The 17,531-nt window shown below is 53.2% G+C and overlaps 1 protein-coding gene across 1 annotated transcript in view; it reads left to right on the forward strand.

Moving 5' to 3' along the window:
- Nucleotides 1-17,531, forward strand: part of LOC144950343 (uncharacterized) — a 43,701-nt gene that overhangs the window by 19,971 nt on the left and 6,199 nt on the right. The window contains exons 3-5 of the mRNA XM_078880461.1: nt 10,902-11,280; nt 12,434-12,578; nt 13,735-13,874. Of these exons, the coding sequence (XP_078736587.1) occupies nt 10,902-11,280; nt 12,434-12,578; nt 13,735-13,874 (664 nt within the window). The remainder of the gene's footprint in view (nt 1-10,901; nt 11,281-12,433; nt 12,579-13,734; nt 13,875-17,531) is intronic.

Consider the following 17,531-nt stretch of genomic DNA (forward strand, 5'->3'; position numbering starts at 1 on the left):
ACCCACCAAGTCACCCACCCACCAAGTCACCCACCACCCAGTCACCCACCACCCAGTCACCCACCCACCAAGTCACCCACCCACCAAGTCACCCACCCACCAAGTCACCCACCCACCAAGTCACCCACCCAGCCACCCACCCACCAAGTCACCCACCCACCAAGTCACCCAGCCACCCACCCACCCAGCCAGCCAGCAGGAGTAGTCAACGGTTCCCGACCGTGACGTCAAACCCCGTTGCCCCCTTCGTTAGTGCAAGGGTCGGCCTTTCTCCGTGTGCTCCTGTTCCCTCGCGTGGACGGTGTCGGGGCGCTCGCGAGGGCTTGGCCAAATCCCCTCCACGGGGGGAGAGCGCTCGCTCTGCGCGATGGCTTGCAGAGCTCTCGCCGCTTAGTGGGAACCGGTTACTCGTCTCTTGCGTCTCACCCACCCACCCACCCACCCACCGCCCCCCCACCAACGCAGCGAAATGTGGGACTTTGCGTAAGTGTGGCGAGGAGGTGGAGGAGGATGTGGAGGATGAGGTGGAGCTGAAGGATGTGGAGGATGATGAGGAGGATGAGGAGGATGGCGTGTGATGACTTAACGCCGTACACGTCGGAGTGCGACCGCTCTCTGCGTGGTGGGGGGGGAGGGTGGCCTGAACCTCCCTCTCTCCCCCACTCGCGGAATCCGGCAGGCCGCCCCGGTTCGAATCCGGCAGGTGGCCCCGGTTAATACCGCGGCGCGTCCGCCATCAACCGTGTTTAAGTACAAGGAGCCGGGCTGCTATTCTCACCCCGCTTCCCCGAGCTGGGCCACCGCGTGCCACCGCAGCGGGTCCACGCTTCGCCAACACTTTAAACAAAAGTTACAGATGACGACGTTTCAATCGCAACACAAGCAATCGTCATCAGGTGGGACAACCACAGCAAGAAAAAACTGCTTCAGCTTCAGCAGTTTTTTGCGATCGAAACGTCGTGATCTATTCTTATTTCTACCCACGTGACTTTACCGGAAAACCCAAAGAGTCTGGATTCCTGCAGTCATGAAAGCTTCAAATCAAGATTAAGAGTTACAGAGTTGAACAAAAAATTACAAATGTACAGGGTGGCACGCGGGGCTACTGCAACCTTCACCCCCCTCCCTGCGAACAGTCACGAGGGGCGGGACGCTCCCTGAACACGACGCCAACAGCAGCGACAGTCCTGAGGCTCGGAGAGACTTTCCTGGGTGAACAGGCAAAGCAGGTTAATATCTCGGTGGCCAGGAGATGTTAACTACCTCGCCTGGTCTACAGGAGGTCGTGGGTTCGATCCCGACCCTGACGCATGCTGCTGTATATTTGGAGTTTGCGTGTCTCTCTCATCATCATCACCACGGTGGCTAGGAGATGTTAACTACCTCGCCTGGTATACAGGAGGTCGTGGGTTTCAACCCTACCCTGACGCCTGTTGCTGTATATTTGGAGTTTGCGTGTCTCTCTCTCGTCATCATCACGGTGGCTAGGAGATGTTAACTACCTCGCCTGGTACACAGGAGGTCGTGCGTTCAACCCGACCCTGACGCCTTCTGCTGTATATTTGGAATTTGTGTGTCTCTCTCTCATCATCACGGTGGCTAGGAGATGTTAACTACCTCGCCTGGTGTACAGGAGGTCGTGGGTTTCCACCCGACCCTGACGCCTGCTGCTGTATATTTGGAGTTTGCGTGTCTCTCTCTCATCATCATCACGGTGGCTAGGAGATGTTAACTACCTCGCCTGGTACACAGGAGGTCGTGGGTTCGATTCCGACCCTGACGCCTTCTGCTGTATATTTGGAGTTTGCGTGTCTCTCTCCCCTGTGGTGGTCGCATTAATTTTTCTCCGGGTCCTCTGGTTTTTCCCTCCATAATTTAGAATCAACGTCACGTGTTCAGAGTCTTTGCTCTATGAATTCCCACGTGATGATGACGATGATGATGATGATAAGCCCACTTGGTTGAGCTATCAATTGTGATAGCCAGGTCACACCTGAAAATTAGCTACGTAGGACCCTTACCTTTCGATTTAAATCTTTCGTGACTGCAGGGATTCATCTTGTTGGTTCTTTCGGCAAAGTCACATAGAAGGGAAATAATAAAATAATAAAAATAAAACATAATAAAATACAATTCTCACGACGTTTCAGCCACAACGCAAGCAGCCGTCCTCAGGTGAAGAACAGGTCTGTGGGAAAGACAGCGTCTCATTCAGACGCTGTCTTTCCGACAGACTTGTTCTCATTCAGACGCTGTCTTTCCGACAGACCTGTTCTCATTCAGACGCTGTCTTTCCGACAGACCTGTTCTCATTTAGACGCTGTCTTTCCGACAGACCTGTTCTTCACCTGAGGACGGCTGCTTGCGTTGTGGCCGAAACGTCTATTATTTCCCTTCTACGTGACTTTACCGAAAGAACCAAGAAGATGGACCCTTAGCTTGTCAAATAAAAATTGGTAATTCGGTAGATGTAGTTTAACACCACGTAGGTTGTTGCGACCAACACACAACCGGCGTCCTGAACGAGTAACCAATTGGCACGTTCTGTTTACGTGACGAACCTTCCCATTCGCCTGGTGGCGGGTTTCACGGCGCATTTGTATTGACGCGATCTAAACCCCAAAAATAAAAATAAACAACCTCGATTACGGATAGGTAGACGTAGCCGTGGCTGCGAAGGTAACCGTACGACCACCGGATACAAACGGCGCTCGCTCGCAATCTCAACGGCGGATACCAAACCCACACGGCCTCACTACCGCAGGGCGTGCGTGTGAGTGTGTGTGAGTGTGTGTGAGTGTGTGTGCGTGTGTGTGTGTGTGCGTGCGTGTGAGTGTGTGTGAGTGTGCGTGTGTGTGTGCGTGTGAGTGTGTGTGAGTGTGTGTGCGTGTGAGTGTGTGTACGTGTGAGTGTGTGTGCGTGAGTGTGCGTGTGTGCGTGCGTGTGAGTGCGTGTGAGTGTGTGAGTGCGTGTGTGTGTGCGTGTGTGAGTGTGTGCGTGTGAGTGCGTGTGTGTGTGTGTGTGTGCGAGTGTGTATGAGTGTGTGTGCGTGTGTGAGTGTGCGTGTGTGAGTGTGTGCGTGCGTGTGCGTGCGTGTGTGTGTGTGTGTGCGCGTGTGTGCGTGCGCGTGATGTATTTGCATAGGTCCTTGCGTCACTTTCCGGATTTAAACGCGCGCGTTCTCGCTCGCCCGTTCACCCTAAGCGGCTGAATTACAGGCGACACGATTACCATCGTCACCCTCGCCTCCCCCCTGTGTGAGTGTGGGTCTCTGTGTGAGTCTGTGTGAGTTTGTGTGAGTCTGTGTGAGTTTGTGGGTCTCTGTGTGAGTCTGTGGGTCTCTGTGTGAGTCTGTGGGTCTCTGTGTGAGTATGTGGGTCTCTGTGTGAGTCTGTGTGAGTATGTGGGTATCTGTGTGAGTCTGTGGGGCTCTGTGTGAGTCTGTGGGTCTCTGTGTGAGTCTGTGGGTCTCTGTGTGAGTCTGTGTGAGTCTGTGGGTCTCTGTGTCAGTATGTGGGTCTCTGTGTGAGTCTGTGTGAGTCTGTGGGGCTCTGTGTGAGTCTGTGGGTCTCTGTGTGAGTCTGTGGGTCTCTGTGTGAGTCTGTGGATCTCTGTGTGAGTCTGTGTCTCTGCATGAATCTATGGATCTCTTTATCGGTATATATGGGTCCCTGTGTGAGTGTATGGGTCTCTACGTTATTCTGTGGGTCCCTGTGTGAATCTATAGGTCTGTGTGAGTCTATGGGTCTCTATGTGAGTCTACGGGTCTCTGTGTAAGTCTGTGGGTCTATGTGAGTCTATGGGTTTCTGTGTGAGTCTGTGTGAGTATATGGGTCTCTGCGTGAGTCTATGGGTCTGTGTGAGTCTACGGGTCTCTGTGTGAGTCTGTGTGAGTCTGTTGGTCTCTGTGTGAGTCTGTGGGTCTCTGCATGAGTCTATGGATCTCTTTATCGGTATATATGGGTCCCTGTGTGAGTGTATGGGTCTCTACGTTAGTCTGTGGGTCCCCGTGTGAATTTATGGGTCTATGTGAGTATATGGGTCTCTGCGTGAGTCTATGGGTCTGTGTGAGTCTACGGGTCTCTGTGTGAGTCTGTGTGAGTCTGTTGGTCTCTGTGTGAGTCTGTGGGTCTCTGCATGAGTCTATGGATCTTTTTATCGGTATATATGGGTCCCTGTGTGAGTATGGGTCTCTACGTTAGTCTGTGGGTCCCTGTGTGAATTTATGGGTCTATGTGAGTATATGGGTCTCTGCGTGAGTCTATGGGTCTGTGTGAGTCTACGGGTTTCTATGTGAGTCTACGGGTCTCTGTGTGAGTCTATGGGTCTGTGTGAGTCTGTGGGTCTATGTGAGTCTGTGGGTCTATGTGAGTCTGCGGGTCTCTGTGTGAGTCTATGGGTCTCTGCGTGAGTCTGTGGGTCTCTGTGCGAGCCTTCATCAGCCATTTTCAATCCGCTGCTGGATGAAGGTGCTGTCGCCGCCTCTGGCGGTCCTGCCACGTGGCAATCCACCCGGCAGCCGCACGCTTAAACGACTTCATCGCTCCGTCTCCGCAGCTGGGAGCAGCGTCCCCTTGGATTGATTCTGTCCTTTGACTGCCACTCCGTCCTTAGCCTCGACCATCGGCCATCAACGCCCCGTTGCTGTGCCGCTCCCTGCCCAAGGTCCCGCTCACTTTCCATAACAGTTTGAATGATGTCATTAACGTGCGCGCGTGTGTTCTCTAATCCTATAATCCATGTGATCCTGTTCTGCTCTGTTGTTCGGCATCGTGCGGGAGGAACCGTGATATATAAATAGTCTGGGCGCCGCGGTGGCTAGGAGATGTTAACTACCTCGCCTGGTGTACAGGAGGTCGTGGGTGCGATCCGGACAATGATGCCTGCTGCTGTATATTTGGAGTTTGCGTGTCTCTCTCTCATCATCATCATCACGGTGGCTAGGAGATGTTAACTACCTTGCCTGGTGTACAGGCGGTCGTGGGTTCGATCCCGACCCTGACGCCTGCTGCTGTATATTTGGAGTTTGCGTGTCTCTCTCTCTCATCATCATCACGGTGGCTAGGAGATGTTAACTCCCTCGCCTGGTATACAGGAGGTCGTGGGGTCGATCCCGACCCCGACGCCTGCTGCTGTATATTTGGAGTTTGCGTCTCTCTCACTCTCCCCCCGTGGTCACGTGGATTTTTTTTGGTCCGGGTCCTCCGGTTTTTCCCTCCACACTTAGAAAATCAACGTCACGCGTTAGAGTATTTGGCTGCTGCTATAAATGTCCACACGAGGATGATGATAAGCTATCATTCGTGATAGCTTATCATTAGGTCACTTCTGAAAGAGATATTTATAGCTCAGTGGGCCTTACCTGCTAAAATACTGGAGGACCACGGGGAGAGGGAGAGAGACGCAAACTCCAAATATACAGCAGCAGCAGCAGCAGGCGTCGGGGTCGGGATCGAACCCACGACCTCCTGTAGACCAGGCGAGGTAGTTAACATCTCCTAGCCACCGTGGTGCCACCCACCATGCCGCCCGGGTGGCAATTAGCGCAATCGCAGCACGAGGCCACGGTGCCAGCACGGCTAAAGCCATTGATGTCACCACCACCGCCGCCTCCGCCACTGCGGCGGTGGCGGCGGCGGCACCTCACCGACAACGCCTTCTGCCCTCCGCCAGAGACCGCAGACGCCGCACAGTCGAGATCTGCCCTGACCTCCATCTGGCCAAAGGCTCACTCACACAGAGACCCATGGACTCCACAGAGACCCATAGACTCCACACAGAGACCCATAGACTCATACAGAGACCCATAGACTCATACAGAGACCTATAGACTCACACAGAGACCCATAGACTCCACAGAGACCCATGGACTCATACAGAGACCCATAGACTGCACACAGATACCCATGGACTCCACAGAGACCCATAGACTCCACACAGAGACCCATAGACTCATACAGAGACCCATAGACTCATACAGAGACCTATAGACTCACACAGAGACCCATAGACTCCACAGAGACCCATGGACTCATACAGAGACCCATAGACTGCACACAGATACCCATGGACTCCACAGAGACCCATGGACTCCACAGAGACCCATAGACTCCACACAGAGACCCATAGACTCATACAGAGACCTATAGACTCACACAGAGACCCATGGACTCCACACAGAGACCCATAGACTCACACAGAGACCCATGGACTCTACACAGAAACCCATGGACTTCGAGCCCAGCATAATGCCATCACACACAAAGATCCCCCGTATAGCCTTGGCAGACTGTTGTGGCAAGTGCTGTTAGCAAGCACCTATGAAGGCCGGCACGGCACACAAAGGGGTGGGTGACCAACACCACGCCCGGCCGTCTTTGTCTCCCCAGTGGCGATGTTTACACATCGCACCAGGAACTCATTTGAGGCCGAGTCGACCTAGGGGAGGTCCAGGACCAGCTCAGATAATCGTCACCGGTGTTGGCCGTGAGCGGCAATCGAACTCGGGTCACCGGGTTTCGTAGCGCAGCGTAGCGCTAACCACTGCACCACCGCTCCCCTACATGCACACACGCACAGACACGCAGACAACACACGCGCCTTTTAAGCATTGCTCGGCTGCATTGCAGGCGTCACCGTTGCACGGTGTCACATTCCGCACTTCGCCGCACTCCTCCGGCGGCGGCCTGTGGGGTGTGGGGGGCCCTCCCGGCCCTCCCTGGCCCTGGCTGCGGTTGAACGCGGCTCCGAAGTCCACTGTGCGGTCTTTTTTGTGAACCCACCGCCCCGCCCCGAATTCTCAGCTGATAACACTCGCGGCGGTGCAAGGTGGGGAGGGTGGTGGTGGGGGGGGGGGATGGGGGGCTCGTCGATACATGCACCACAAAGGCAACGTGGGGTGATGGTCTCTCTCCGCTTTCTGGGTCACTACAGAGACACTCAGAGGCTCTCCGTGAGTCTCTGAGTCTCTCTACGTGTCTCTCAGTCACTGTGTGAGTCTCTGTGAGTCTCTGGGTCACTGTGTGAGTCTGCGAGTCTCTGTGAGTCTCTGGGTCTCTGTGTGAGTCTGTGAGTCTCTGGGTCACTGTGTGAGTCTGTGAGTCTCTGTGAGTCTCTGGGTCACTGTGTGAGTCTGAGTCTCTGTGAGTCTCTGTGTCTCTGGGTCACTGTGTGAGTCTGTGGCTCTCTATGAGTCTCTGGGTCGCTGTGCGGGTCTGTGAGGCTCTGTGAGTCTCTGGGTCACTGTGTGAGTCTGTGGGTCTCTGTGAGGTTCTCCGTGTCTCTGGGTCACCGTGTGAGTCTGTGGCTCTCTGTGAGCCTCTGTGAGTCTCTGGGTCACTGTGTGAGTCTGTGGGTCTCTGTGAGTCTCTGTGAGTCTCTGGGTCACTGTGTGGGTCTGTGAGGCTCTGTGAGTCTCTGGGTCACTGTGTGAGTCTGTGTCTCTGTGTGAGTCTCTGGGTCTTTATATGCGTCTATGGAACTAATTATGAATTCAATCTTGATTTGAAGCTTTCGTGACTGCACGAATCCATACTCTTTGGTTGTTTCGGTAAAGTCACGTAGGTAGAAAGATAATAGATCACGACGTTTCGATCGCAACGCAAGCAATGGTCATCAGGCGGAAGTCAGAGGAGAGAAGCTGCTGATCCAGGCTGATTTTTAAATCCTTTATATTAAGTTCACTTGCTTGCTTGCGCGCTTACGACCGTGCAAATCTTTCGGTCGTTTTTTAACCCACTTCCCGTGATCAAATCGAGCTGACATTTTGCACACAGACTCGTTGTGCGTGACAATTTATTTTCATGAATTTTTTTTCTCCAAAATTTTACACTTTTTTGCAATTTTTTTTTTTATATTTAATTACCAATTGCTTAATGGTGGCAGGCAATCATCTGACCCATAGGTGGCAGCCATCTCAAGCCAGAGGACGAGAGGACTCTAGCCGCCACGCATATAAAGGATTTATAGTGAAAAACTTAGTTTTTACGGGTTAATTTTTAAGGTTAGAGATGGGCGAGTGGGGGGGGGGGGCTTGTGATGTTAAAGTGAGAAATTTGCAAGTAAATGTACTGTGTGAATGTACTGTGTGAATGTACCGTGTGAATGTACCGTGTGAATGTACCGTGTGAATGTACCGTGTGAATGTACCGTGTGAATGTACTGTGTAAATGTACCGTGTGAATGTACCGTGTAAATGTACTGTGTGAATGCACTGTGTGAATGTACCGTGTGAATGTACCGTGTAAATGTACTGTGTGAATGCACTGTGTGAATGTACCGTGTGAATGTACTGTGTGAATGTACTGTGTGAATGTACTGTGTGAATGTACTGTGTAAATGTACTGTGCAAATGTACTGTGCGAATGTACCGTGTAAATGTACCGTGTGAATGTACCGTGTGAATGTACCGTGTAAATGTACCGTGTAAATGTACCGTGTAAATGTACCGTGTAAATGTACCGTGTAGATGTGATTGGCATGTCAATGTTAGCTCATAGCGTGCCATCACATCGAGGAATGTACATTTACATTCAAATTTCTCACTTTAACATCACTAGCCCCCCCACACTTAGTTTATCACTCTGCAGCTACGCTAATCTCTAACCTTCAAAAGCAGCCTGCATCAGCAGCTTCCCTCCTCTGTCTTCTGCCTGATGACCATTGCTTGCGTTGCGATCGAAACGTCGTGATCTATTATTTTATGTATATAAAAGGGAAATTTGTGATTGTGTGTGTCTGTTCAAAATGTTTAGCGTACTTCCCGACATGCAACAAACTTGAAATTTGCCAGGTGGGTACTTCCCAGACTGTACACCGTGAAAACATTTTAAAAATAGACTTTTGTATATTTTTTGGGGGTGGGGGGAGCTCAATAATGCATATATTTTGCACGGCAAGTGTGCTGTGACGTCACATCTCTGTCATGTGACCCGCATGCGGAAGCGTCACACCGTGTGCCTGCTGACGTCACGCGGGTAAAGTGCCATACAAATGTGTTGCAGCTCTAAGGCGTTCTTCGCGCAGCGTTGCTGCTTTATTATTTGAGTCGTTTACTGCCGTACGCAGCCTGGAAGTTGTGTGTGTCTGCAGCAAGTGCGTGTGTGTGTACCTATGGACGCGTGTGTGGGGAGCGGTGGTGTAGTGGTTAGCGCGCTGTCTGTGTGTGTCTGTGTGTCTGTCTGTGTGTGTGGGGGGAGCGGTGGTGTAGTGGTTAGCGCGCTGCGCTACGAACCCGGCGACCCGAGTTCGATTCCCGCTCACGGCCACCACCGGTGACAATTATTTGAACCGGTCCTGGGCCTCCCCTAGGTCGACTCGGCCTCAAACAAGTGTCGTGTGTGAACATCGTCACTGGGGAGACAAAGGCGGCCGGGCGTCGTGAATCCGGGCGAAGCCGGGTAGTAAAGCTAGTTATTTATAAATTAGTCCTCTTCTAAGTTGACTCGGGGTGAAATGAGTACCTGCTGCGGTGTAGAATAAGCATCGCCACTGGGGAGACAAAGGCGGCCGGGCGAGGTCCTGCCCACCCACCCCCTCGTGCGCCGTGCCGGCCTTCATAGGTGCTGGCTAACAGCACTTGCCCCAACAGTCTGTGAAGGCTACACGGGTGAACTTTGTGTGTTGTGTGGTCTTTATTAATTTATTTTTTAATTCGACAAAACTCGTTTGCCCGGGAAATTCCGGCCCGTGCTTTCCGGTCGTGAGGCCACGTGGTCATTCTTCAACGTCACCTCGTCGCGCTAAGACAAAGATCCCCCGTGTAGCCTTCAACGGACTGCCGGGTCAAGTGCTGTTGGCGAGTAGCGCGGGCACGGCACGCGAGGGGGTGGGTGGTCAGCACCACACACAAAGACAAAGATCCCCCGTATAGCCTTAATAGACTGTAGGGGCAAGTGCTGTTAGCGAGCACCTATGAAGGCCGGAACGGTACACGAGGGGGTGGGTGGTCAGCACCACACACAAAGACAAAGATCCCCCATATAGCCTTAACAGACTGTAGGGGCAAGTGCTGTTAGCGAGCACCTATGAAGGCCGGAACGGTACACGAGGGGGTGGGTGGCCAGCACCACGCCCGACCGCCTTTGTCTCCCTAGTGGCGATGTTTACACACCGCACCAGGTACTCATTTGAGGCTGAGTCGACCTAGGGGAGGCCCGGGACCGGTTCAGATAATTGTCACTGATGTTGGCAGTGAGCGGGAATCGAACCCGTGTCGCCGGGTTCATAGCGCAGCGCGCTAACTGCTACACTATCGCACCACACACGCCCACGCACACACACGTAGCTGCTTCAGTGCACGCAGCAAGGATTACCATCAGGGGTGCGTCAAAGCTCACGGAGGTCGTCACCCCCAGGGGTTTTTCCGATGGTTATGAAAAGCATCGCGATGTTGTAGCTGCTGCTGCTGCTGCTCGCCGGCTCGTTCGATGTTAAAGGTATGAAGGGTGCAGCGCCCGCGGTCACTCGCCTACGCCACCGCTGGTGGAAGTGCTTCTGCTGGTGCTGCTGGTGCTGCTGCTGCCTGTAGTGGTGGTGCTGGTACTGCTGCTGGCTGTAGTGGTGCTGCTGCTGCTGTTGCTGCTGCTGCTGCTGCCTGTAGTGGTGGTGCTGCTGTTGCTGGTGCTGCTGTTGCTGCTGCTGCTGGCTGGACGGACGGCGAGCCTCAACGTCCGCAGCGAGCGAAGCCACCGGCTCCGTCGCACTTCACAGTGACTGCCCCCCGCAGCGTTCACCGGGGCGGCCTTCCGGGCTCCGAACCGCGAACCTCTGCGCCGATCGGCGAGCCACGAGCCAATGGCAGCCCCGGTGACGATGACGATGACGATGACCACGGCGGCAGTGACGACGGTTCAACGGTCGAAACCGGCAGGACGGTAACGAATGGCGCGCCTCTTCCGCAGGACTACATCGTGGCGCTGTGCTCCCCGGACTCCGCCGCCACGGCGACCGGAGATCACCGCGACGACGCCGCCGCCGACGCCGCCGGCAACGGGAGGACGGCGGCGGCGGGCGAGGAGGAGGAGGCGGGCGACGCGGCGCAGGCGGGCGACGAGTCGAGCTACCAGCTGTGCCTGGACTTTGCGCGCAAACTCGGCTACTCCGAGTCGCAGATCCGCGATGCCATCGGCCGGCTGGGGGGCGCCCCCCTGCACAACACGCTGCTGGAGGAGCTGCTCAAGCACGGAGCGGCCGCGCCGGCGGCGGCCCTGGCCGAGGGGGCGGCCGGCGGCGGTGCCGGCAAGGCGAGGGGAGCGGCGGCGGCGTCGGCGTACGATGAAGGTGACTGACGAGGAGGATGAGGAGGATGATGATGACGAGCATCCATGTTCAGTCGTCTCGGTCGTTCGCGCAAAGGGGACCCCCCCCACTACCCCCCCCACCACCCCCCACTACCCCCCACTACCCCCTCCCCACTTCAAATGGCAGCTGTCTCTGCGTCATCGCGTAGCGACGCCCATGGACCCGCACAGAGACCCATAGACTCAAGTAGAGGGCCATGGACTCGGAGATCAGTGGGCCCATGGAGAGACTCATAGACCTGCACAGAGACCCACAGATACGATGTGGCGTGGCATGGTGGCGCTCGCTTGAATGCCGCAGCATTTAAACCGCGGCGCTTTGCGTCACCAACCGTTCCACCACCCTGCCGTAGTGGAGCCTAGAGGTGGGGGCGGGGGGGGGACCCCCAGTGGCAGCTGCCCCTGTGCACCGGCATGCAAGTGTCGAGGGCGGCGGTGGAGGTGGGGGGGGGGTTGGCGCCACGTCGCCATTCAGATGTATAAAAATGGAGTGATTTTAAACAAAAATAATAATAGTGAGCGGTGTCACTTTTTACAAACCTGGCGAATTTTGACAGTGGCCCGAGGCAGGAATCGGAGATATTGAATCTTTTGCTCGCGGACTGGAAGAATCCCATGGTGGTGCGAAGCTCTTCTCTCGCCGACGTCCAGTGTAGGGGGGCGCGGGGTCGGGGAAGTTACGACCACGGCAAGCGCAACGCAAAAAACCACAACGATCGCACAGACGTGTGGCCTCCTACTCCCCTTGCAAATGACCGTCCCCAGATCTTTGTACGTCCGTTGAAATTCTTTCGCGCCGTACGTAGCCAACCGTGCCCATCGGAGATTCCGGGAAAGACACGCAGCAAGCGGACACGATCCACCACCACCATCATCATCATTAGCAGCATCGTCAATCCACGTGTGTGTGTGCGTTGAAATTATTTCGCGCCGTACGTAGTCAACCGTGCTCATCGGACGTGCGGGGAGGGGGACCTCACCCCACGTGGCGGATGACACGTGCGTGCGTGTAGGGGGTCCTGCGTTTGAACGCGCACGCCGCACTGTTTACAGCGGGTGGCCGGTCTGCTGACGTTTGTCGTTCATTCTCGAATGCTCGCTAACTCTCCCCGTCGGTATCGATGGCGTTGCAGGAGGGCAGGAGCGGCTGCCGCGGGTGTTGGTGGCGCGCGGGGGCGGGGACCCAGAGCCGCCCGCTGACCCCGCGCCGCCCTTTGACCCCGACGACAGCTCCAACCTGCGTCACATCGTCATCGACGGCAGCAACGTGGCGATGAGGTGAGAGCCGGCAGGGCGCAGCCTTCTGATTGGGCTTCACCGGTGAGATGTTAACTACCTCGCCTGGTATACAGGAGGTCGTGGGTTCGATCCCAACGCTGACGCCTGCTGCTGTATATTTGGAGCTTGCGTCCTCTTCATTATCCCGGTGGCTATGAGATGTTAAGTACCTCGCCTGGTATACGGGTGGTTCATGGGTTCAACCTCGACCCCGACACTTGCTGCTGTATATTTGGAGCTTGCGTGTCTCTCTCCACGTGGTTTTTGTGCAGTCTAAACTAAACTAATTTTATTTTACCAGCTAAGGCCCACTGAGCTATGTAGCTCCTTTTTCAGAAGCGAGCTGGTTATCACAAATGATAGCTCAACAATGTGACTTATCACGTGGAGATTTATAGCAGCAGCCGAGTAGTCGAAACGCACGTCGATTCTAAATGTGGAGCGAAAAATTAGACGGCCCGGAGAAAAAACACAGCAGGCATCAGGTTTGGGATCGAACCCACGACCTCTTGTATACCAGGCGAGGTAGTTAACATCTCCTAACCACCGTGATGATGATGAGAGAGAGAGACACGCAAACTCCAAATATACAGCAGCTGGCGTCAGGGTCAGGATCGAACCCACGACATCCTGTATACCAGGCGAGGTAGTTAACATCTCCTAGCCACCGTGATGATGATGAGAGAGAGACACGCAGACTCAAAATATACAGCAGCAGGCGTCAGGGTTGGGATCGAACCCACGACCTCCTGTATACCAGGCGAGGTAGTTAACATCTCCTAGCCACCGTGATGATGATGATGATGAGAGAGAGAGACACGCAAACTCCAAATATACAGCAGCAGGCGTCAGGTTTGGGCTCGAACCCACAACCTCCTGTAGACCAGGCGAGGTAGTTAACATCTCTTAGCCACCGTGATGATGATGAGAGAGAGACACGCAAACTCCAAATATACAGCAGCAGGCGTCAGGGTTGGGATCAAACCCACAACCTCCTGTACACCAGGCGAGGTAGTTAACACATCGGGTGGCGGAGGGTCTTAAAACACAAATTTTGGCCAGATCGTTATTCTGCTTTAACGACGGCGCTCGGACGACGAATCGTGACGATGCACCACCCCCACCCTTGTCCCCGACCCTGGCATTCCGGCTTCAGCCACGGCAACAAAGAGGTGTTTTCCTGCCGGGGCATCGAGTTGGCGGTGAGCTGGTTCCTGCAGCGCGGCCACAAGGAGGTCACGGTGCTCGTGCCGACCTGGCGCCGGGAGCAGCCGCGAGCCGACGCTCCCATCACTGGTGAGACCTCCACCCCCCCAGCCCCCCAGCCCCCCACCCCCCCACCCCCCCAGCCCCCCAGCCCCCCAGCTCCCCACCCCCCCAGCCCCCCAGCCCCCCAGCTCCCCACCCCCCAGCCCCCCAGCTCCCCACCCCCCAGCCCCCCAGCCCTCCAGCCCCCTCCCCAATGCACCGTAGACTCAACACTGCACCATAGACTCAGCACTGCACCATAGACTCAGCACTGCACCATAGACTCAACACTGCACCATAGACTCAGCACTGCACCATAGACTCAGCACTGCACCATAGACTCAACACTGCACCATAGACTCAGCACTGCACCATAGACTCAACACTGCACCATAGACTCAGCACTGCACCATAGACTCAGCACTGCACCATAGACTCAGCACTGCACCATAGACTCAGCACTGCACCATAGACTCAGCACTGCACCATAGACTCAACACTGCACCATAGACTCAGCACTGCACCATAGACTCAACACTGCACCATAGACTCAACACTGCCCATAGACTCAACACTGCACAATAGACTCAACACTGCACCATAGACTCAACACTGCACCATAGACTCAACACTGCCCATAGACTCAACACTGCACCATAGACTCAACACTGCCCATAGACTCAACACTGCACCATAGACTCAACACTGCACCATATACTCAGCACTGCACCATAGACTCAGCACTGCACCATAGACTCAACACTGCACCATAGACTCAGCACTGCACCATAGACTCAACACTGCCCATAGACTCAGCACTGCACCATAGACTCAACACTGCCCATAGACTCAACACTGCACCATAGACTCAACACTGCACCATAGACTCAACACTGCCCATAGACTCAACACTGCACCATAGACTCAACACTGCCCATAGACTCAACACTGCCCATAGACTGAACACTGCACCATAGACTGAACACTGCACCATAGACTCAACACTGCACCATAGACTCAACACTGCCCATAGACTGAACATTGCACCATAGACTCAACACTGCCCATAGACTCAACACTGCACCATAGACTCAACACTGCACTATAGACTTAACACTGCACCATAGACTCACCACTGCACCATAGACTCAACACTGCCCATAGACTCAACACTGCCCATAGACTCAACACTGCACCATAGACTCAACACTGCCCAGAGACTCAACACTGCACTATAGACTCAACACTACCCATAGACTCAACACTACCCATAGACTCAACACTGCCCATAGACTCAACACTGCACCATAGACTCAACACTACCCATAGACTCAACACTGCCCATAGACTCATCACTGCACTATAGACTTAACACTGCACCATAGACTCATCACTGCACCATAGACTCAACACTGCACCATAGACCCAACACTGCACCATAGACTCAGCACTGCACCATAGACTCAACACTGCCCATAGACTCAACACTGCACCATAGACTCAACACTGCACCATAGACTCAACACTGCCCATAGACTCAACACTGCACCATAGACTCAACACTGCACCATAGACTCAACACTGCCCATAGACTCAACACTGCACCATAGACTCAACACTGCCCATAGACTCAACACTGCCCATAGACTGAACACTGCACCATAGACTGAACACTGCACCATAGACTCAACACTGCCCATAGACTGAACATTGCACCATAGACTCAACACTGCCCATAGACTCAACACTGCACCATAGACTCAACACTGCACTATAGACTTAACACTGCACCATAAACTCACCACTGCACCATAGACTCAACACTGCCCATAGACTCAACACTGAACCATAGACTCAACACTGCACCATAGACTCAACACTGCCCAGAGACTCAACACTGCACTATAGACTCAACACTACCCATAGACTCAACACTACCCATAGACTCAACACTGCCCATAGACTCAACACTGCACCATATACTCAACACTACCCATAGACTCAACACTGCCCATAGACTCATCACTGCACTATAGACTTAACACTGCACCATAGACTCATCACTGCACCATAGACTCAACACTGCACCATAGACCCAACACTGCACCATAGACTCAGCACTGCACCATAGACTCAACACTGCCCATAGACTCAACACTGCACCATAGACTCAACACTGCACCATAGACTCAACACTGCCCATAGACTCAACACTGCACCATAGACTCAACACTGCACCATAGACTCAACACTGCCCATAGACTCAACACTGCACCATAGACTCAACACTGCCCATAGACTCAACACTGCCCATAGACTGAACACTGCACCATAGACTGAACACTGCACCATAGACTCAACACTGCCCATAGACTGAACATTGCACCATAGACTCAACACTGCCCATAGACTCAACACTGCACTATAGACTTAACACTGCACCATAAACTCACCACTGCACCATAGACTCAACACTGCCCATAGACTCAACACTGAACCATAGACTCAACACTGCACCATAGACTCAACACTGCCCAGAGACTCAACACTGCACTATAGACTCAACACTACCCATAGACTCAACACTACCCATAGACTCAACACTGCCCATAGACTCAACACTGCACCATAGACTCAACACTACCCATAGACTCAACACTGCCCATAGACTCATCACTGCACTATAGACTTAACACTGCACCATAGACTCATCACTGCACCATAGACTCAACACTGCCCATAGACTCAACACTGCACCATAGACTCAACACTGCACCATAGACTCAACACTGCCCATATACTCAACACTGCACCATAGACTCAACACTACCCATAGAATCTTAATTTTAGAACTTTCGTGACTGCAGGAATTATTATTTGTTTCTTTCGGTTAAGTCACGTCTAAAGATAAAATAATAAATTAAATTAAATAATAGAATACGACGTTTCGATTGCAACACAAGCAATCATCATCAGGTATAATGAAATAGCGACATAAAATATAACCAGAAAACTATAGACAGACATATTAGCAGACAGATATCACCAAGATACATAGCGAGAGCAGCACAGGTAACAGAGAGGGGTGATCGTCTCTGTGTGGTGGCCTTAAATAGACAGAGGGGGGGGGGCGGAGGCAGAGGGAGGGAGGAGGGTTAGAGTTACCTGTGCTGCTCTCGCTATGTATCTTGGTGATATCTGTCTGCTAATATGTCTGTCTATAGTTTTCTGGTTATATTTTATGTCGCTATTTCATTATACCTGATGATGATGATTGCTTGTGTTGCAATCGAAACGTCGTATTCTATTATTTAATTTAATTTATTATTTTATCTTTAGACGTGACTTAACCGAAAGAAACAAATAATACTACCCATAGACTCAACACTGCCCATAGACTCAACACTGCACCATAGACTCAGCACTGCACCATAGACTCAGCACTGCACCATAGACTCAACACTGCACCATAGACTCAACACTGCCCAGAGACTCAACACTGCACTATAGACTCAACACTACCCATAGACTCAACACTACCCATAGACTCAACACTGCACCATAGACTCAACACTGCCCATAGACTCAACACTGAACCATAGACTCAACACTGCACCATAGACTCAACACTGCCCAGAGACTCAACACTGCACTATAGACTCAACACTACCCATAGACTCAACACTACCCATAGACTCAACACTG

Source organism: Lampetra fluviatilis, chromosome 57 (assembly GCF_964198595.1).
Source record: "Lampetra fluviatilis chromosome 57, kcLamFluv1.1, whole genome shotgun sequence".
In the NCBI taxonomy this organism is placed as follows: Eukaryota; Metazoa; Chordata; class Hyperoartia; order Petromyzontiformes; family Petromyzontidae; genus Lampetra; species Lampetra fluviatilis.